The sequence below is a fragment of the Suncus etruscus genome, chromosome 5, assembly GCF_024139225.1.
Source record: "Suncus etruscus isolate mSunEtr1 chromosome 5, mSunEtr1.pri.cur, whole genome shotgun sequence".
In the NCBI taxonomy this organism is placed as follows: domain Eukaryota; kingdom Metazoa; phylum Chordata; class Mammalia; order Eulipotyphla; family Soricidae; genus Suncus; species Suncus etruscus.
The window spans coordinates 54,110,016-54,132,627 of NC_064852.1; the positions used below are offsets into that span (position 1 = coordinate 54,110,016).

The 22,612-nt window shown below is 36.5% G+C and overlaps 1 protein-coding gene across 2 annotated transcripts in view; it reads right to left on the reverse strand.

Annotated features, from left to right (window-relative positions):
* Positions 1 to 6,287: 6,287 nt before the first annotated feature.
* CCNT2 (cyclin T2) overlaps positions 6,288 to 22,612 on the reverse strand; it is a 40,030-nt gene continuing 23,705 nt past the window's right edge. The window contains exons 4-10 of one of the 2 annotated variants that reach the window (XM_049773002.1): positions 21,667 to 21,727; positions 18,352 to 18,414; positions 14,241 to 14,286; positions 12,532 to 12,695; positions 10,885 to 10,955; positions 9,285 to 10,437; positions 6,288 to 9,186 (exon numbers count right to left, since the gene is read on the reverse strand). In XM_049773002.1, coding sequence (XP_049628959.1) covers positions 9,119 to 9,186; positions 9,285 to 10,437; positions 10,885 to 10,955; positions 12,532 to 12,695; positions 14,241 to 14,286; positions 18,352 to 18,414; positions 21,667 to 21,727 — 1,626 coding nt within the window. In that variant the 3' untranslated portion in view covers positions 6,288 to 9,118. Of the gene's footprint in view, positions 10,438 to 10,884; positions 10,956 to 12,531; positions 12,696 to 14,240; positions 14,287 to 18,351; positions 18,415 to 21,666; positions 21,728 to 22,612 lie in introns of both variants that reach the window. The other variant, XM_049773000.1, reaches the window with a different exon arrangement.

The window sequence follows — 22,612 nt, forward strand, 5'->3', positions numbered from 1 at the left end:
TGCCTGCCACGAGCTATTTCTGAGCAGACAGCCAGGAGTAACCCCTCAGCATCGCCGGGTGTGGCCCAAAAACAAAAACAAAACAAAAAAAAGAAGACACTTGGAAAGTAGTCTGTACTCACAGGGATTAGAGGCTTGAAAAACCTTGGTTGCCTATCCATGAGGCATTCACACACAAAAAAAGGAGGGAATGTAGCAGTCATAACTTCAGCTGATATTTTAAAGATTACTCAGATTTAACATTTGTATAGATTCAAGTATCTTCTACTTAGTATTACAAATAAGTACTCACCCTCAAATCTAGCTTTACTGTTAGACTACGTGCAGCCATTATCAAGGGTTAACATTTCAAGCCCCGTTCAAAATGCATAAACTGAAGACCAAAACAATACTAACTAAAGCAGAACCAACTGTCTAGGAAACCTCAGATAGCAAAAACAGCCTCAAAAGCAAAACTGCCCTGCATCAGAATATGCCTTGAGGGGCGTGAAAAAAAAAAAAAAAGAATATGCCTTGAACAATTTGCTCCTGTGCCTTTTTGGTAAATTAAAATAGCTTTGAAAATGATTTGTCAAGAAACTGAGTATATTCCACCTTTTGCTTTGAATAAATGGAACACAGCTTGAATCCAACTTGAGTCTTTGGCCTGTCTCCCACAGCCACTCTGTGCACCCGTCTTTTCAATGGGCCCCAGAAGATACCTTTTTTTTGGGGGGGGTGTCACACTCGGCAGCGCTCAGGGGTTATACCTGACTCTATGCTCAGAAATCACTCCTGGCAGGCTCGGGGGATCATATGGGATGCTGGGATTCGAACCAGTCCTTCTGCATACAAGGCAAATGTTTTAGCTCCATGCTATCTCTCCGGCCCCCCCAAAGATTCCTTAATGTTAGTACTAATCAGTCGATGGCAAGTTACAACCATTTTATTAATGAGTGGTCATTTTTGGGCCACAGTGGTGGCCAGGCAATGGTTGGTGATCATAAAGGAAAACAGGAACCAAGCCCTGCCTACCTGCCTATCACTCTGATGTTCCACTACTGTTTTTATTACATTAAAAGTGTTTTATTATACAGGCTTAGGGGCTTAATTCAATAAGAATATATGTACTTCTAGGATCAGTGAGTACAGTGGGCAAGGAAGTTATTGCTAACACATGTCATATGGTCCTTCAAACCTTGCAAGTGAACCCTGACTGCAGGAGTAAGCCACTACCATTGACACATGTAGTCCCAAAACATATATGTGTATGTACTTCTAATGTATAAGACCCCAGGTTTGATCCCCAGCATTACTTCTCAATAATGTACACTTATATAATGAAACCTTTGTTGGGATGTACTCAATTTTTTGTTTTGGAATCACAATCACTGCCATTTTTTACACATATATGCCTTGTGTTCTGGACTCAGTCATCCAACAGAAATTTAATTCTCCAGCTAAAATTCTAAAAGCTGGGGCTGAGGAAATAGCTCAAATTGGTATATGGATTGCAGTCACTAGGGGAATCCTTTCTCTCACCCTATTCTCGGCAAAGAAAAAATCGGAGAGAAGCTTTAGTCCTATAGTATCTTGTTTCTACTTAATTCGTTAATAAAATGGACATTTCTCAGTGGCAGAATTTGGAGTTCTATGATGGAAGTGTTATGAGACAGGGAATATACAAAAGTCCACCTACAGGGCTACAGCAATCAGATCTTCCAGTCTATCGTGGTGCCAAGACAAAAATAACACAACTTGTTCACTGAGTTGTCCAAACCTCCATCAACAAGGTTTAAAGAAACAAAAAATGAAATCTCTTATCTCTGCCGTACCTTCAAGTATTCAGTGTGTAATGAAGAAAAATGTATTTTAAAAAAGGCTTTTCAGAGCCAAGGAAATGGCCAATAGGCTTGGTTGCACGTAGGAGCCCTGTTTTTTTTTTTTTAAGGCCAGAGTAATATTACAATAGATAGGGCATTTACCTTGCACAAAGCTGCCCCAAATTTCATACCTGGTATCCCATATGGTCTCCTGAGCATGTAATCACAGCCAAGAGTGATCCCTGAGCATTGCTGGCTGTACCCCTTCCCTCCAAAGTATAAAAGTGTCCCTCCCCCCAAAAAAAAAACTTTCCAAAGGTGATTTTTGTCAACTGTCAAGTATCCAGTGTAGCTGGTGCTCTGTACTTTTATTGAACCAATCAAGTCAGTCTATATTGCCTCAGGTGATCCTGAGAAAATGTTTTTGCTGAATACTGGCATGGCTTTTGAATTAGTGAAAAAAGTTGAATTAAATCTTCGAAAGTTGTAATTTCTACTATGAATTTCACGAATATAACATACAGGGCATTATTACAAAGCATTTGCAAGGAGGCGCATATAAATGGCTCAATCTTAAGAGAATGATTTTTAAAAAAATGATTAGTGAACGAGACCCCAAATTACCCTGGTAGAAGGCATTGGGGGAGGGGTGAGGTTATACTTTAATTAATAAAAATAAGTTTGCCTAATACTTAAAACAAAGGTAAAAGTAAACAACATTACAATGATTTATTAACCTAGTTTAAATGAAATTACTGACAGGAAGGTGTTTTTCAGGCCACGCCTGGCAGTGCTCATGGTTTACTTTTGGCTCTGTGCTCAGAAACTGCTCCTGGAGGGATAGGGAAACAATGTGTAGTCCTGGGAATTGAACTGCATGCAAGTTGGCTACATACAAGGCAAATGTCCTACCCAGCTGTATTATTATTGCTCCAGGCAACTGACAATAACATTTTAACAAGAACTCATGTAACCCATTACTAAAAAACTCACACTGATATTAACACAAATCTTTAATAATGATCTCAAAACATTTCACATTTTGGCTTAAAGTGCATCTTAAATTTTATTTTTGATTTTTGACCCACACGCAGCAGTGCTTAGGGGAGCGAGCATATTCTGGGGTTAAGAACTGAATCAGGGCCCAGAGAGATAGCACAGCGGTGTTTGCTTTGCAAGCAGCCAATCCAGGACCTAAGGTGGTTGGTTCGAATCCCGGTGTCCCATATGGTCCCCAGCACCTGCCAGGAGCTATTTCTGAGCAGACAGCCAGGAGTAACCCCTGAGCACCGCCGGGTGTGGCCCAAAAACCAAAAAAAAAAAAAAAAAGAAAAAAAAAGAAAAAAAAAGAACTGAATCAGTTATATACATGCAATGGAAGCCTCTAATCTGAGTACTTTTAGCCCCAGGAGTACTCACTCACTCCTGGCAATGCTCAGGAGACAGAACAAACCATGGATGGAAAGTGGGTAGCCAGTTCAAGGCAACCACTCTACACACTGTATTATTTCCCTATCTCCACTAGTTTTCTAAAAATCTAGACATTTCAATTGATTTTTTTTTGGTGGGAGGCCACATCCATTTGACGCTCGGGGGTTACTCCTGGCTACGCGCTCAGAAGTCACCTCTGGCTTGGGGGGACCATATGAGACACCGGGAGATCAAACCGCAGCCCGTCCTATGCTAAGTGCTTGCAAGGCAGACACCTTACCTCTAGCGCCACCTTCCTGGTCCCTCAATTGATTTCTTTAGTAAGTGAAAGGTGGGGGGTAAAAACCTGATCAAGGGGCCGGGCGGTGGCGCTAAAGGTAAGGTGCCTGCCTTGCCTGCACTAGCCTTGGACGGACCGCGGTTCGATCCCCCGGTGTCCCATATGGTCCCCCAAGCCAGGAGCAACTTCTGAGCACATAGCCAGGAGTAACCCCTGAGCGTTACCGGGTGTGGCCCAAAAACCAAAAAAAAAAAAAAAAACAAACAAAAAAAAAACCTGATCAAGGGGCCAGGAAGGTGGCGCTAGAGGTAAGGTGTCTGCCTTGCAAGCGCTAGCGTAGGATGGACCGAGGTTCAATCCCCCGGCGTCCCATGTGGTCCCCCAAGCCAGGAGCGATTTCTGAGCGCATAGCCAGGAGTAACCCCTGAGCATCAAATGGGTGTGGCCCCAAAACAAAAAACAAAAAGACAAAACAAAACAAAAAAAACTGATCAAGAAGGATGGTTGTAGTAGTAATATATATATATATATTTTTTTTGTTTGTTTTGTTTTGTTTTTGGGCCACACCCGTTTGACGCTCAGGGGTTACTCCTGGCTATGCACTCAGAAATCGCCCCTGGCTTGGGGGGACCATATGGGACACCAGGGGATCAAACTGCAGTCCATCCTACGCTAGCACTTGCAAGGTAGACACCTTACCTCTAGCGCCACCTTCCCGGTCCCTGGAGTAGTAATATTAAAGTAGCTTATATTATTTTATTACGTGAAATTCTTCTTATATACCATAATTACTTTCACATTTTGTAAGAGATGCAAAAAGTTAAAACAACAAATCCCAAGGGGCCAGAGCAATGGTATAGTGTTCCAGTTACTGATCATGATATTTTTAGTAACAAGAATTTTCCATTTGGGCTGGAGTGATAGCACAGTGGTAGGGCATTTGCCTTGCACAGAGCCAACCCCAGATGGGCTGAGGTAAGATTCCTGGTATCCCATATGGTCCACCAAGCCTGCCAGAAGCGACTTGAGTGCAGAGCTAGAAGTAAGCCCTGAGCACCATTGGTCATGATGCCCCCCCTCAAAGAATTTTCCATTTCTTCTCAGCAAGCATCAAAAAACAAGCAAACAACTCAAACACAAAAAGCAATTGGAGATAGTAAAAGGTGAGAAACTGCTTTTTGTTTATATAAAATTTGGGAATTAGATTGAGAATAGAATTATTTCCTTTAGCAGTATTTTAAAAAAAACAAAGCCACTTTTTTGGGGGGGGCCACACCCAGTGATGCTCAGAGCTTACTACTGGCTCTGTGCTCAGAAATCACCCCTGGCAGGCTTGGGAGATGGATCATATAGGATGCTGGGAACCAAACCTGGCTCTTTTCCGAGGCAACCGCCCTATCCCTGTGCTATTACTCCGGCCTCCAAATCAAAGCCACTTCATTTCTATAGTAAATGCAAAATCCTAAAAAAGCTGATCAACCAAGAGTACTTAAGAGGAATAAACATATGTAAGCTAGTGGTTTGAAACTAAGGTTATCTAAGGAATAAAAATATGCATTTAAGTGTAAATGCAATTTAAGTGTAAAGAACAAAATAGGTCCATAAAAAGTGCTTTCGTGGCAATACATTTGATAATAGATTTTATATATGGCTCTCTAAAGTATATCTCAACTACTAGTTAAATAAAGTATGAGTATTTATGGAGCTGGAGTGGTGGCACAGAGCGTAAGGCATCTATCTGCCTTGTGTGTGGTAGCCTAGGACGAACCACGGTTCGATCCCCCTGGCGTCCCATATGGTCCCCCAAGCCAGGAGCGACTTTTAAGTGCATAGCCAGGAGTAACCCTTGAGTGTCACCAGGTATGGTCCAAAAACCAAAAATAAAAAGTGTGAGTATTTGAAACATACAAGATATAATAAAAAAGAAAAAAAACATACAAGATATTATGGATTTATAATCTGTCAGTGTACACAACCACATATCCTGATAAAACTTCAACTATTATTCCATTATTCAACCAGAAGGACTATATGAAAAGATAAGATGCACGTAACTGCTTTCAAAGATAAACCTCTAACTGTATGACATCAGTATTTAAATAACTGCAAGAAACGGACCTCATGTAAAACATGAAATAGGGTTTAAAACACTGCAAATGTCTTTTTTTTATTCGGGCCACACCCGTTAGATGCTCAGGGGTTACTCCTGGCTACACGCTCAGAAACTGCCCCTGGCTTGGGGAGACCATATGGGACGCCTGGGGATAGAACCCCGTTCCTTGGCTAGCACTTGCAAGGCAGACACCTTACCTCTAGCGCCACCTCGCTGGCCCCTAAAACACTGCAAATGTCTTACTAAGTCATTAAGGCCATTTTGTAGACTATGTCTTCAAGAATGTGAAAAAAAAAAAAACAAAACTCCTTTGCATGGGCTGGTTGGGCACTTGACTTAAACATGGCTGGCCAGGCCTGGTTCATTCCCTGACATTCCATAAGGTTCCCCGAGCCCACCAGGAGTCAATGCTGAGTGAAGAGCCCCTGAACACCTCTGGGTGTAGCTCCGAAATATAAAAACAAATAAAAACAAAACAAAACAAAATGTCTTTGCTTGGGTATTGAAAATAGAATATTTAAAGTAGTTTGGGCAAATATTTAGGGGCTAAGCTCAATTTTGAAGATTAGTTGATAGAAATCAAATCTCTCTTGGCAATGTGCTCTGTATAAAGGTAATAAACTATGATCTAGGGAAAACACAACTAAAAAATGAATCACTCTTTTATAGGATGTTTTAAAGATAATGTTTTTTAATATTTCAAATATGTTTTTAAAAAATCATCAAAATTTATCACCTTAACAGTACTTTGCACATGTGGATTTTCACACCTAAGTTTGGTGATACTATTTTGGTTTACTTATGGCTACTTACAGGAAGACTCAGTAATAATGTCCATTCAATGGAGTCTTTTGTTTCTTTGGTTCAGCCTATTGGGACCAGGCCGATAAATTATTTTATGCAAATTAGATGGTTAAAGCAAATTCATAGTAAAATGATATAGAATTTTTTTCGTAATGGAAATGAAACTTAAATTTTCATACTTTCTCCAGTGTGGTATTAGAATATCCTGTCCGGAGGTTAAAAAGTTTGAATAGCTCACACAATCCTGTAAAAATTACAACTGGCTGCCCTTTAATAAATAAAGTCATCATAAAGAATTACATTTACAAAGTGAAAAGTGAATACATAGCATTTCAAATTTAATTTTGGAAGTACCAATAAGTACTGACCCATAACAATATACACTAGCTACCTTTTTAACTGTCCATCATTAGCACCAATATAGATTCAACAAAATTACTTTATTCCCACATCTCAAAACAATTCTGCAAATTCTTAGTGAAGTTTAAGTATAGTCACAGACCTTAAATATTCACATTTTCCTATATCATATTGAAAATAAGTTCACTGCTTTTCTGAATAGTCTTTACAAAAATCTTATTAAAAATTCCTGGTATTATCATCCCCAATTATACAGTAGCACAACCACTCTATGTCATTTCACATGATAGTTTCTTAGAGGTTTCACATCTAAATTCCCAAGAACAAAAAAAACCCTTCCCTCCCTCATCTTGCACTCTTAATTCTATACTAGTCCTTGGATTATGTACCACTGTAAAGTATAACGGTATCAAAATTACCATGTTTATGGACACTATGTCATACAGAGTAACAAAGTTACATGTAATGACAAAGGTTACTAAAGTTATGCAAGACAAGAACAATATTAGGACATGCTAGCTAGGCAATGGTCTCTAGAAAGAGACTCCTAGTATTCTAAGTTCAAATAACATTGACAAAATAATGAACAATTGTCTTAAAATCTTCTTAAAGTTACTGGGAAATTAAGTAATTGCTAAATAAAAGTAGACCACAAGATTAAACTCTCTAGTATTTACAACTGGAACATATTTGAGTAAAATTACAATTGTGCACAGATCAGTGGCTTTGTAACAAAAATAATTCATATACACAGACAAAAATTAAGACAGAAGTTGAATTCACCTCAAAGCTACTGAAGATCTACCACAAAATAAATCCAAGATTTGCTGATAAACCCAAGCAAAATGACTGGTGTTTAAGATAAATTTTAAACAAGTTAAAGTCTACTTTTGTTCAAAAGTCATTTGACTGTGCAAACTTAACCTCAACAAAGAATATACTGAGATGTGCAAACTAATGTAAAACCTCCACTTGCTGGAAACTGACCTTTTTGTCCTCAAAAGAACTTTCTGATAATAACCCTAAGCTACAAATATAGGTACAATGCACAGTCAGTGATCTTTTATTTTTATTTATTGTTAACATATAAAAATTCTGAGCAGGTTTAATTTACTTTAAGGAAGACTGCATTTACCTGAAAAAGAAATATGGCATCATACACAAACACGCTCCAGAGAGGAAAATGTTTAAGAATATGGTGTCATTCAGACTACTAAATGAAAAGTGATCTCTATTTACTGTTAAATATGTAGTGTTAAATTTCTTTATTTAAGATAAAAACGTACTACTTTTTCACTATGTAAGTTTTGGTGAGTTGAGTTTTCAATCACAGTAATCTACATGACCATTAACAGCTCTGTGTTTATAGTACTGCAACAAGCCAACAAACATTTAAATGCACTTCACATCAAGAGTATGTAAACTTTATTTTTTCTTCTTCGAGCCTTCAGAAAATTAGGGGCTATTTCTGTAGCCTAACTGGTCAGAATTTCTGAAGGCCAAAGTTCAGTGCCTCACAGTGTAAATGACCATCTCTAGCACTGTACACATCTGGTAGTGAAGTGTCCACCGTCAGTGGCTTCCAGTAAGGCCTAGAGTTAAGGTTAACATGAAAAAGTGCCACCTTTGTTTTAGATTAGTGATGGACTCTGACAAGATAAAATAGTTAATTCTGTATATTGTTATACTTACAAGCAGCTCCAATCCTGAGTATTTATGGTAATATCTAAACATACAAAAATGTATGTACATTTTTCTCCACTTTCCTGTAAACAGTTGTCAGCATACTGTTTTATCCCTTTATCAGTGAAACATGCAAATCATACATACAAGTATAAATACACAAAAGAAAACAATTTACACTCATTCAAAAGCCAAGCAACAAAAAAAAAATGGCTACAGTATTCAAATTATAAATAACAAATGCTTGAGGCATCTTATATTCCTAGAAGCAGCCAGCCATTCATCCTAATGTTCTTAGCTGCAATTGTAGAAATACTGGGTTTTTGCACCTTCCATGCTTTTACAGTATTTATAACACTATCATATGTGGAGATAAAGACTTGTTTACTATAATCTCTTCTTTTCAGAATGAAGAATAAAGCAGCACTTACAAATATTGAAGCAGTGGCAGCAACAGCGGGTGTTACCACTGCTAGATCAGAAGTTTTCCATTCTAACACTTCTTAAATTAAAAAAGTAAAGGAAAGATTGACCTAAACAAATGATTACATGTTCATTCCTTGGGCACTTAACAGCGAGTCCAGCATGTCGAATGTGTCTTTGTAGTCCATATGCTGGCTGTTTGTACTGTACTCGTGATTGACATCAGGACCGTTGGTCTCCACTGGTTTCTTGTCCAGTTTCACGAGGGTGCTGAGATGTCCGTAGCCCACCTGGTATGTGACAGGGGGAGGAGGGGGTAAGGGATGGTTAAAAACAGAGTTGTGAGAGGATATATACTGCTTAACAGAGGAAGAACTAGATGAACTACCTGAACTTTTGGAACTTTTGCTCATTTTGGAGTGATGGTTGTGAGATGCATCATTGATATGCTGCCTCTTCCTTGAAGAGCTCGAACTAGAGGAAATGCCATCACTGCTCAGGCCAACAGGACTCCTCAGAACAGTAGAGGGTATTCCATCAGCACTGTGTTTATTACCACCACTGCTACCGCCACTATGTACATGAGAATGCTTGTGGCCACTGAGATGGTGGCGATTGGGCGGATGCTCCTTGTGCTTCTCCTTATGGTCTCTGCTAATGTGTGGGCTTGAATGCTTGCTCTTTCCACTGCCTTCATCAGAAGAGCTGTGCCTTTCTGAAGAAACTTTTATCTTCATTTTCAGTTCTTCTTTACTGGAACTTTTATCAATGGGTGGTATTGGTATCCGTAACTTTAGTGATCCACTCTTTTCCTTTTTATCTGCCATAAACTTGTCAGGTTTTTCAGAACTTGAGATGGGAATTTTCATTTTAATGGGAGAAGTCACCGAACTGCTTGCTGCCTGTGACTGCATGTGTTTGTGTTGCTGTTCTACCTGGGCAGATATATAATGATCCCTTACATCCAGATCAAGGGTTTCTAACTTACGCTTTTCTCTGTATTTATCTAAAGACATTTTTTGAGGAATTACTCCAGGAGTGACAGAAATTGGCCCATGGTGTTTACTGCTTCCTGCCTTATGAGTATATTCCTGCTTAATAGACGAGTGATCAGACATTTTGTCAGGTCTGTGATGCAATCCTGAATGCAGTGATAAAGAAGGTCCCTGCTGGAAGTTGATGTTGTACTGGCTACTAGACAAGGATGTCTCCTGTTTCTGTGAATATATCTGTTCTGTCCTTGCTGATTCTTGATGTTGTGGCCATTCTTGGTGTGATGACATGCCATATGAGGTACCCGGCATTCCTGTGGCTAGCATTGACAGATTATCAGATGTATGGCTCTCCTGAACAGAAATGTTTCCTGAATTCAGAGGTACTGGTGCAGGGAATGCTGATGTGGATGGTTTCTGAAAAGTTGGGTTTGTAGGCACACCAGTAGTGCTGTCTACTAAGATGGAATTCTGGACCAAAGATGAACCAAGAAGTGGTTTCTCTGATACCTGTCCATCTACTTTTGGTTTCTTAGTCGTCTGGTCTGCCTATTTAAAAAACATACACACACACATTTATTTTGTCACTAAGAACTTCTTACGTATAAAGAATAGCATCACTCAAAGCTTTATGTTGGCAATAAACAACTGTCTTATTTAAAGTAAAGCTATAAAAAATGAAAACACTGATTTCAGAATTAGCTATAGGTTATAGTCGCAACAGCATTTGAGAAAATTATTTGACTATGATTCAATTTCCCCATTTGTATTTGAGTACTTGTATCATAACCACTGTGAGAATTAAGTAAAAAATTTAGAAAGCAACTGCAGTCTATGGACTTAGCAGATATCAGTTTATGAGTACATGTAGTTTGAAACACTATATACTTAAGAATGGGAATAAGAAATATAACCACAATAATTTAAACTGGTTAGCTCTGTAATTGTTACACATGGGAAAAGAATGGTATCTGTCTAATCTGTCAAATCTCTTACCCTCCAGTTTCGAATCTTCTTCAACCTATTAGGCGTTTTCTCCAATATTTGTAGAAACTCATGTGTTAGCTCTAAAAATAAAATTAAAAATTAAATATTGGGAGGTGCCCTAAAGATTTGACATTTTTCCCCCGTTGTGGGTGCTTAATTAAAAAGCAACCTCAATGGGCCGAAAAGATAGCATAGTGGTATGGTGTTTGTCTTGCAAGCGGCTAACCCAGGACCAACAGTGGTTCAAATCCTGCCAGGAGCAATTTCAGAGCAGAGTCAGGACTAACCCGAGTGTTGCCGGGTATGGCCCAAAGAACCAAAAACAAACAAACAAACAAAAGCAACCTCAAGAACTTCTTGTTTCCCTGTCATCTTAATACAAATTAGCACATACAGAAGAGACTAAAACTGCTATATTCAAAGAAATTCTTTAACTTTGTGAGGAAAATCCATCTTTTAAAGTTACTTAGCATAAACATGAAGATTCAAACTGGGGAATTCAAATCTAAATTGTAGTCTAGTTGACTGCTAATAGTATTATACCAATATTAATCTACAGGCTTTGATACTTAATAATACACTGTGAAGAAGTCCATTATAAATTCTGGGTAAAAGGAATTCAGGAACATTGTACTTGCATGTGGCCAAATCTGGATTGATCCCTGGCATCCCACAGGGAGTGATTCCTGAGTACAGAGCCAGAAGTAGCACTGAAGTGCACACCGCTGAAGTGCCCCAAACCACTCTCCACCATCAAAAACAACAACAACAAAATCTACATACCAGCCCAACACACCATTTTAGGCTTTAAGTTGTATTACCTATTTTCTTTTTGAAATCTAATTTGTTAAATGGGAGGGGAGGTTAAATTGGGGAGTTTATTCTTGGCAGTGCTCAGGGGACAACATACAGTGATCAGCCTCTTGCTGGAATGATCCTTACCCACTAAATTATTTCTCCTGCCTTTTTAATAGTGGAACTAGGGAACTGAAAATATTACCCTGAAAATACCTTTGGCACAATGCTTTATATTTTCTACAATAAATTAATTCCTACCTCAGATAAATATTAATGTCAACAGAATTAGTATACTTTGAAGTAGATATCTTGTTTATCAGCTTATAGATAACACTTCTTTGATAAGTATTGAAAAGACCATAGATATTTAGTAACTAATATATTAGTTTATTTTCTTTAGACAACAGATTCCTTATTCATACTATTCATTTTCCATTATACTTTTAAATTCAATCCAAATATTAAAGTGAAATTATACCTTGAATGTCTTAGCTTTGAAAGTTTCAAATACAAATAGACATAGTGGAATTAGAATAATAAAACAACTACTAAATAGCCAGGGGAGAAAGCATGCTGTACTGCTTAAAATTTAACTGTTAAGTTGAACAATGATAAGGAGATCCATTATTTTTAAATATATGAGAGAAGATGAAATTTTTCCACAACAAAAGTTTTTTTTTTTTAAACAAGGCCTTCAGTTGTATTTAAGATACATAGTGACAGTGAATTGGGGTCATTTTCAACTACTTCTGCCCTAGCATGCACCCCATACCTCCTCTACCTTTAGCCCCTGGATTACTAGTGTAACAGGTTCCTAACAAAAGTTATTTTTAATGTAAAGAGATTTTATCCACTTACCATCTAGTAATTCAAGAGTTACTGTAGAATCCACATATTCCCACCAATGTTTTCCATCGGTTGATACAGGAATCTCCCAATTGGACCATTTGCAAGCCAAATGAATGCACACACATGCTATCACTGTTGGTTTATACTGAAGACAGAAGGTTGTAAGATGTAGACTGTCGTTGAGCAGGTTTGAGAATGAAGAGTCACATAAATTCAAGTATGTAAAATAAAGAAAAACATTTACCAGTAAGGTAAGGGGAAAAAATTTACAAAGATTCTTCTTCTATGTCTAGAGTACAAAATCTTATTTTAATCAATTAAAGGCCAACATTAGTTAAAAATAAATTGAATACTAAAAATCCATATAAATGATGAACATTTTGCAATCGAATATACTAGTATTTTATTAATACCACTATATTAGTATTTTTAAATTTAATTTTTGCATATAAATGCAAAGTATTTTTCCCTTTATAAAAGAAGAGGGTAAATATCTACAATTACTAAAGAGATTTTTGGTAAAAAATTTTGTTTATTTTGTAACATCACAGTGAAGTAAGAGCTAATGACTATAAAATTAACGAAGTAATTTCAACATCACATTGCAATCAGGGTTTCTAATGTTTGAAGTGGCTTTAGTAAGCACCAATTCTCTTAGCCAAAGAAAGCTGAATATAAATATGTAAACCTGTCTTCCTTACAGCAAAGCCACAGGGAGACCTTACCTTCTGCAGAAAAAAAAAAAAAGAACTTCATTGCCCAATGCTGCTAAGTATTAACAAAATGCTACCTCTTCTTTTACTCCATTTGGCAATAGTTAGACATGTAACAATGCCAGTTAGCCTTTCCTAACCAAGTTTAACATTAAATTTTGTTTGCTCAAAATTCCTTAGGATCAAGCTCCCGTAAGTTTGAGGGTTTGCCAATTTTAATAAATGCAATGAATCATAATAAATTAAGGGCAACAAAAACTTGGTTCAACTCCCCCCCTTTCCCCAACAATTCATTTAAAAAACAAATTTAAAACACTAACAGAATCAGTCTTTGACAAAATTATTAACTATTAAAAGCTTTTTAAAACTGCCAGTTAAGTTTCAGAGCTGAAGAAATATTCACAAATCAACTAGAAATCCATACTCTCTTTTCTTTATATAAATTGAAAAAGGAAGATTTTTTAAAAATAAACTTTGCATTTATATAAATCCAGGCACTGACAGGACCAATCTACTTATAATTTACCACCAGTGGGCATTATCTGTAAAAAAAAAACCCCAAGTTATATAAATTTTTTATTTAAAAAAGAACTTTTACTATTTTAAATCTAAGATTGGACAAATGTGAAATTGTAAAAATTTTTCATTTAACTATAATTTTAAACTTGAAATAGCTTTATACTTACCAAGTTGCTCGAGTTTCTACGTTAAGTTTAGCTCTTTGTAATCTTTAGCTGCTATTCAGGCTACCAATTTTAGACTTATGCACTCACAAATCGAGAATATGTCATCAGAAAGCACCACTACACTTCACATTGTGCATTTAACCCCTCTGTGCCAAAAGTCCCTTGTACAATACACCGCAGAGCAGACAGGAAGGTACCACCACAGTAGATGGTCCAGTCTCCTGCTGCAACAAGGGTAAGAGACACATTGAGGGGGCCCTGCATTAAAGGAAGCTATAGTGTGCTACAACAGTGCAACAAAGAGGGTCAGGATAACAACCTGTTGGTAGCCATGAAATAGGATGTCTGTGCCAAATCCTTGCTTGCTGTAAGAAAAGAAAAAAAGAAGACAATACTATCAGCTTTAATATGCTACCATCAACAAGTTCTCAACACAACAAAAACTTCAAATATATGTACACAAAAAGTAAATTTTACTTACTACTTACAAACATCACAAGAGCGCCATCATTTTCTATACTACTGAAAATCTTCAACAACATTCACTCAAATGTTTTCTTGCTATCCCCCAAAGATCTGAGAAACAAGCCGATTTGCTTTTAGCTAGCCAGTTACAAGGAGGGCTAAACTTGTTACTAAGTTAAGCATCTAGTCAGCTAAAAGTTGCAATAAAGCATTCTCCTGGATTTAAAAAAAAAAAAAAAAGAAAAAAAAAGAAGAAGAAGAAGAAGAAGAAAAGATTTTGAAGTCTAATACAAAATACAAAGAGGTGCCTGCCAGGCTTAATCTTCAGTCATCATATTTAAGTTGGTTTAAGTATATTATCAAAAGAAGAGAATTAAATAAACCCCCACCCTTAAATCCCAAAGACCACGAATCACTATCTTCACGACACTATGCATCAACAGAGAGCAACCTAGAAATATTAACAGCAAGTATGTGAAAAACTCCCCTTTATTTATTTTTAAAATTATAGTCCAATTAAAGACCAACTTTAAAAAAGATATAACATAGATTGTCCTTGTGCAAGGCAAGTGACTTGCCTACTGTCCTATGAGATGCAGTACTCTGAAGGGAATTGTAGTTTGTTGCTTTGAGAAAGATATTGAATATGCGATGTCTTCAGAGACTGTCTTATAGATTGTGAGTGACAATTTGTAGTCATTCCTAAAGTAGATCTCAAATTCTGTTTATCAAAAAAAAAAAAAAAAAAAGATATAGGCACTCTAGGAGGAATCACGATGCTTCAATACTAGTTCCCAGAAGGAAAATAATTTTTAACAACTAGCTTCAAAACACTGAAAACAGGCCCATGCTCTCTTCTATTTATTCTTCACAACAGGGATGTCTTTGCTAAATTACCCCCTCTTCTCAATCAACTATATTTTCAATCATCACTAACATCTTTTTTCTCAGCTCACCAAGATATCAGTTCACTTAACTCAATCTCTCTCTCAAAAGCCTACTCAGAACCCTCTAGTTTTTATTTGTAGCACCAGTTCTCTCTCCTGCTGCCCCAAGGGCAACAGATCAACAAGTTTACAAAATGGATTTGGGTCTAGCAGAACTGGGCTAAGGAAGAATGTCAAAGCACCAGAAGTCTTGGAAGCAGACTTAAGTATGCATACTTTCCTGGTGGGGAGGAAAGGAGAAATCACAGACATGAAAGGTCCCTTGTAAAATTATGCTATCCAAATCAGAATCAAAGTAGCATAAATTCAACTTTCTCATTTGGGAGGAGGGTGAGGAAGGACTGTAAAGAAATCAAATTTGTCCCCCTCTTCCCAAACAAAACAAAATATGTAGTGAGGAAGCAAAAATAATTTTAAAATTGCATTAGCAACTTTGACTCCGACTATATCTAAATTCAGTAACTGTAATAATTACTGTAATATGAAAAATTAAAGAAACGTTTTTATTAGCTGAAAGTTATAATAAAGCAAAAAAGAAAATACACTAATTATGAAAAAAATTAAGTGGAGATAAACTAGTTGCTTGGAAATGTTACATAAAATAAAAAATTTAAGAGTATATAATGGGACCAAAGAGATAGTACAGAGGGTATGGTGCTCGCCTTACTCTTGACAAACCCGGGTTCATTCACAAGAATCCCATATAGTTCCCCAAGAACTGCCAGGAATGATTCCTGAGCACTGTTGGGTGGTGACCCCCAAATTACATAAGATCTGCATTAAAATATAAGAATCGGTCAGACATTTTAAAAAATTGATGTAACATTAGATACTGAGATCAAATTTAAATATTTTCCTTTGATTGTTATATTTATAGGTTTTATATATAATTGTAAAATTTACTGGCTTTATATTTCTAGACTCTTTAAATATAAAGGGATATGTATAAAAATAAACTTTGGGGCCAGGGAATATTGAATAGAACAGAGTGTAGGGCTTGTCAATATGATACCCTAGAATGAAGTCCAGTTTCATTTTATCTATTAAGAACTTGCTTAACTATACTCACGATTCAACCAAAAGCTAATTCTTTGATTTGCAATATTTTGAGCTTATTTTTCCAAGTTTTAGAAAACAAAATACATATCAAATATAAAAAAATTAATGTCTAAACTAATTACCTAAACTCAACATCGATACTAAACAACTCTACATCAAACTATAAAATTCAAACTCAGGGACAAGTAAGATACCTACATGTCCTATAAAATACATCCTATACTATAAAGAACAGTAACTACAAATAAATTACAAATAACACGTTATTTTAAGATAAAAAAAATGAACGGAATTTTGGCAATAAATTTTATAAATTCTTGTTTTTTTAATAGTTGCTATTGTTGTAGAGGGCACTCTCCAGTGGTATTCTGGTGGGGGCTGCTGTGAGTACAGAATTAAGGCTCAAAAGCCCCACCCCATTACTTTAGCTGCTACTATAAAATCTAAGAATACAATTGAGGGACTGTAGAGATGGTACAACATGTAGGGCGCTAGCCTTGAATGAAGCAGACCTTGGCTGAATCCCATGATCCCCTAAGCACCACCAGGAGTGATTCCTGAGGGCTGAAAGACCCACAAACCAAAACCTAAATAATAAAAGTAAAATTATCCAATTTAGAATAAAATTGAGTATTTAGGAAAACACTAAATATAATGAAGTCTTCAAAAGCTCATTTCAAAAGAAAAGTAAAAAATAAAATACACACTAAAGGTACCAAGCGATTGCTAATGAGTGCATACATAAAACTTCAGAAGAAACAGGTGAGTAGAAATAAGTGTGAAGTACTACAAAAACATGCCGCTGTAAAAAATATTTCTAGGACTATAACAGATAATAAGATTCACTAAAAAGTAGAAATATGTGTACCATATGCTTCAGTCAGTAAAGCAAAAAATTTCATATTCCTGGGGGGTGAATATTATCTTTGCCTTGCACTCAGCTGACATGATTTGATACTCCAGGTCCTGACTGGAGTAATTCCTGAGTGCATAACCAGAAGTCTTAAGCACTGCAAGATATGGCCCCCAAATAATAACAAAACAAAAAAGCACCAAAAAAAAAAAAAAAAAAAAGAGAGAGGGAGAAAAGGAAAACGAAACAAACAAACAAAAAAACACCAAAGAAACTTCCTACTCTTATTTATAAAAGGTTTATAAAACTGTAACTCATAAGTTTACTGATCTATCCATCACATTGGACTAGTCATATTGTATATTTCTCTGTTTTACACAAAAAGTCCTATTAATTAACACTAAAAACTGAAAAAATGTGTCAGTCAATTTTAAGTATGGGCAAAATATTTACAAATAAATGACAAGTTGCAATCTTTATTTGAACAGTTTGTTATTGTCTTCAATTTAAACCACTACCTACATTTTTTAGTGAGGAGGGGTGTCACACATGGCAGTGCTCTGGGGTTACTCCTGGCTATGCACTCAACCACTCTAGGTAGGCTCCAGGGATCATATAGAGTAGTGGGGATCAAACCTGGTCAGCCACATGCAAGGCAAACACCCCACCCACTGTGCTATTACTCTGGCCCTCCACTTTTCAGTAAGTTAATGAAAATTTGACATTACTTGATGTTATTTTCTATAGGTCTGTGTTAATGGCCTACTCCTTACATATTAAGTGAAATGAGACTGGTATAACCACCCTATTATGGATCAGAAGATCTGAGTATTTGGTTTTAAGATTTGAGTTTTTTAGTGAAAAGAAACTTTCACTTTTGTATTTTAAAATGTCAATTCAGGGATCCTACTTGGTCCCACAAAAATTTAAAATATCATTACTTTAAAACCAGGAAAAAAACAAAGAAGTTTATGTAAATGCTAAAATTTTAAATTTCTCTTACTTTAACAAACCCTAATATAAAGCTAGAGGAACAAATTAGCATGCAAAAGAATTACCAAAAACTGAAAATCAATAACTCAATTTAAGTCTCAAAGATCACTTACCTCTTACTAACTGGGTACATTTCACCACATCTGTATGTGGGTGTTCAATGGTGATCTCAAAACCTGAAATGAAAAGCACTTTTTTCCCAATCACTTGCCACTATAATACTTGCCTGAGAAAGTGCTATTATTATTATAAACGTGTAGTGAACTTTTCATTATGAAAAGTTCAAGGACAAAGTTTAAAATTTTACATTAATATGCTTATTGTATCACATATAATTTATTCTCAAAAACTAAGTTTTGGGGAGCTGAGAAATACTAAAGCATACAGCAGGTAGGACATTTGTCTTGTAGGTGACCCTATCTGGGTTTAATCCCTGGCATCCCTAAGCACCATCAAGAATGAATCCTGAGAATAAACCCCTGAGTGTCACTGGGTATGGACAATAACCTTAAAACTGTAAGACAAACAAACAAAACCAAAATAACCTTAAAACTATGCTCTAGGAGTTGACAAGATAGCTCAAAGTTCTGGAGTAAATGCTCTGCATGCTGGAGCACAGAATTTGGTTTCAAACATTGAATGATTGCACAAGCACTTCCAGGAGCAAGCCTGAACAGAGTTGGGAATAGCAGCTGAACACCTCAACCCACCCCCAAACAAAGCAAAAATAGTGACAATTGAGAGCAAATTTACTATAACATAGAGAAAATATTTATTAAAATACTGAATTATAATTATTCTTAACATGATTCTGGCACATTAAATTAAGCTTGCAGATAATTAAACTATATCATGTGTTTCTTACATGTAGAAACCCCCCTCCAAATGTCCATAGAAGAGTTTTCATAACCTGTGGGCCAGAGCTGTAGAAACAATCTTTCAAATAACAAATCCCTAATTATCTTCTAAGTATGTTATAGACCAAAGGATTCACCAAGTTTGTTTATATTTCATAAACAATAAGTCAAGTGAACACTGCAGGCCTAAAGCTTCATTAAATTACCCTTTCTATAAACCGATGAAACGTAAAAAAAGCTTTCATTTCAAAGTTCAAATCAATGTATTTTCATTAATTTTTAAATTTTTAAGAAGAGACTAGGTGGGGCCAGAGCGATAGCACAGCGGTAGGGCATTTGCCTTGCACATGGCTGACTCAGGACCAACCAGGGTTTGATTGCTGGCATCCCATATGGTCCCCCATCCTGCCAGGAGCAATGTCTGAGTACAGAGCCAGGAGTAACCTCTGAGCACTGCTGGGTATGGCCCAAAAACCAAAAAGAAAAAAAGAAAATAAAAAAAGAGACTAGGGATCCAGAGTGATAATACAGTGGGTAAAGTGTTGCCTTATATGCGACTGACTGGGTTTGATCCCTGGCATCCCATGTGGTCCCCCAAGAACCTCATGAGCATTGCTGAATGTGGCCCAAAATCATAATAAAGAAATAAAGAAGGAAAGTAGAGGTTGGGCAGAATATCTGACTTAGCTTGGAACACAGCCTGAAGATATCCTAAATTAAGAGTCCAGCTACCAGAAACACCAAAAGTTGCCTAGAATATAGTACAGCAGGTAGTATGTTTGCCTTACATACAGCTGACCCTGACACATTCTATGAACCCCCAGACCCCACCAAGAGTGATCCTCAAGCATAGAGCCAGGAATGAGTTCTGAGTACAGATAGGTGTAAAATAAATCCTGAGCACAGACAGGTGTGCACCTCACTCTACCAAAAGAATCTGTCATAAATACATAAACATTAAGAATACTATAAAATTTCTCTGGGGGAATACTCTCAAGCTACATCCGGCAATAGTCTGCCTTGTTTCAATACTTGTTTCAGGCTCTGAGGTTTATGGTGCTAGGGAAAGAACGTGGCTCAATTCACATCATATCACTCCGGATCCTACTTGGTTCCATAATAATTTCAAGTAATATAATATCACTTTAAAAAAAGTTCCTTATAAGTTCTTGTTTGATTATTTATACCTATTCATTTCTGCAATTATACATAATAAAACATTAAAATTCAAAAATCACTGGATTTAGAAGTAGTAAGATTCTTTTTTTGGTTTTGTTTTTGGGCCACATCCTGGGCTGTTCAGAACTTAATCTTGGCTCTGCATTCAGGGGTCATTCCTGGAGGGGCTCAGGGTACCATATGGGGTACCAGCAACCAAACCTAGGTCTATTGTGTACAAATAAAGTTCCTTACTCGTTGTACTATCTCTCCGATTCCAAGGGTTTCACTTTTTGTTTGTTTGTTTGTTTGTTTTTGGGCCACACCCGTTTGACGCTCAGGGGTTACTCCTGGCTATGTGCTTAGAAATCACCCCTGGTTTGGGGGGACCATATGGGACACCGGGGGATCGAACCACAGTCCATCTGCTTGCAAGGCAGACACCTAACCTGTAGCGCCACCTTCCCGGCCCCAAGGGTTTCACTTTTAATCTTTATATATTTTTATTCTATAAAAATTGCCCAACAAGACATCAAGCACTTCAAACAAGCTACTTTATTTTTAAATCAGAGTCTACCATAACAGGAAACTGTAATATCACATTCTAATAAACATCTTGGAACAAAATAAAATACATACATTAATGATTATAGCACAATGTGGGCAATAGATTTTTTTTAAATAACACCTTTCACCTTCAAATTCACATTAAGGCGAGTACTGTTTTTTACTTTCAAATATACATAATAGATATAACAGTTAAATAAAGATTCAAACATAGATGTCCATAAAGGCCATAGACTTCCTAGATACTAGATACTTTCTAGAGGAATTATTAGCTTAGACATAGTCCTAAATGTCTTAGGCTTCAATGAAATAATAAAATATGCACCTAGAGATTATTTAAAATATATGACTCTTGCAGATACGACTTTTAAAGATGACCAAAAATTACTTTAACATAGTAATATAGATATAACAATCATAAAATATTAACTATAATATAAACAGCGGTAAAAGTCATTTTATTTTCCAGTGAAAATTCAGTATTTCAACTATTTGAAAATCTAAAAATTGAGTCAGAGCAACAGCACATCTGGAGGGCACTTGCCTTGCATGCAACTGACCCAATCTGATCTCTGAGCACAGAGCCAGAAGTAAGCCCTGAGCAACGCTGAGTATAGTGCCAAAACAAAAAAAAAAACATGGGGAAAACCTAAAAACCAGATTAAAAGCTATGTTCATAATTCAACTAAATAAAATGAAAAAATAAAATGTTCCTTATACCTAGCATTATCACCCTATCCAAAAACTTGTTTTAAAAGTAACTTTCCTCCATGATTAACCCAGAAATCTTTTTCTTTACAATACTGCATGGAAGAATATCCACACATATATATGTTAAGTACATACCTAGGGTTTGTAGCATAATGGTTTCAAGTAAAACCAATTCTTGAGTCTGCTGAAGATAAGCCTGCCAGGTTAAAAAAAAAATAGCTATATTAGAATATTTTAAATAAACATGGCACTACAAAGTATGGAACTTAATCTTTTGAAATTATAGATTAAGAGTACTGGATAAAAACAGGAGCTTTACAATCAATAAAATACCTTGGAATTGTGCTGGAGAGACAGTACGAGCTGGTAGGAAGACTGACTTGCATGAAGTTGACTGGATTCAATCCCCACTACCCTATATGGTCCAAGCCCTACCAGGAATGATCTCTAAGCAAAGAACCAGATGTAAGCTCTGAACATCACTGGGTATCACCTCAAAACCAAAATAAATAAAACAAGCACCCAATGAATTATTAAGTTGCTTCAACACAAATAAAAACAGGAAGCACAAAGTAAAGTTAGAATATAAAACTTTGCCTTCAAAGAAAATATAAACTCATTCTACTTTTTCAAGTACTAATTTCTTGGTAGTCACAGGTAAATTAGTAAGATCCTTTGAGAAATAACTTTCCTTAGAAAAACAAAACCAATCCACAAAATTCTAGAAACAAAGATTATAGGAATATGGCAAGCAAGTGCCTTCATGATTGAGGGTTTTACAATTTTGATCTTGGTGCTGCCCACATGTACCAAGCTCAATTCACCATACCTCTAATCTTTGGTATCTCTGGCATCGCAACAAAAGATGCATCCCTAAGTATGTGCAAATACTACATATACCTGGTGTGTGAAATGGAAAGCATAAAGATGTGGAACACCAAAGCAAAGAATTATGCACATGTGTGAGTACTAAAAAGATACTTGACAAATACTAAATCCAGAATATGTAAGGGCACAATTAAAGGAATTCAAACTCTGGCATGCATGTATACGCAAGTAAACACTGCAGCCAAGTGTATGA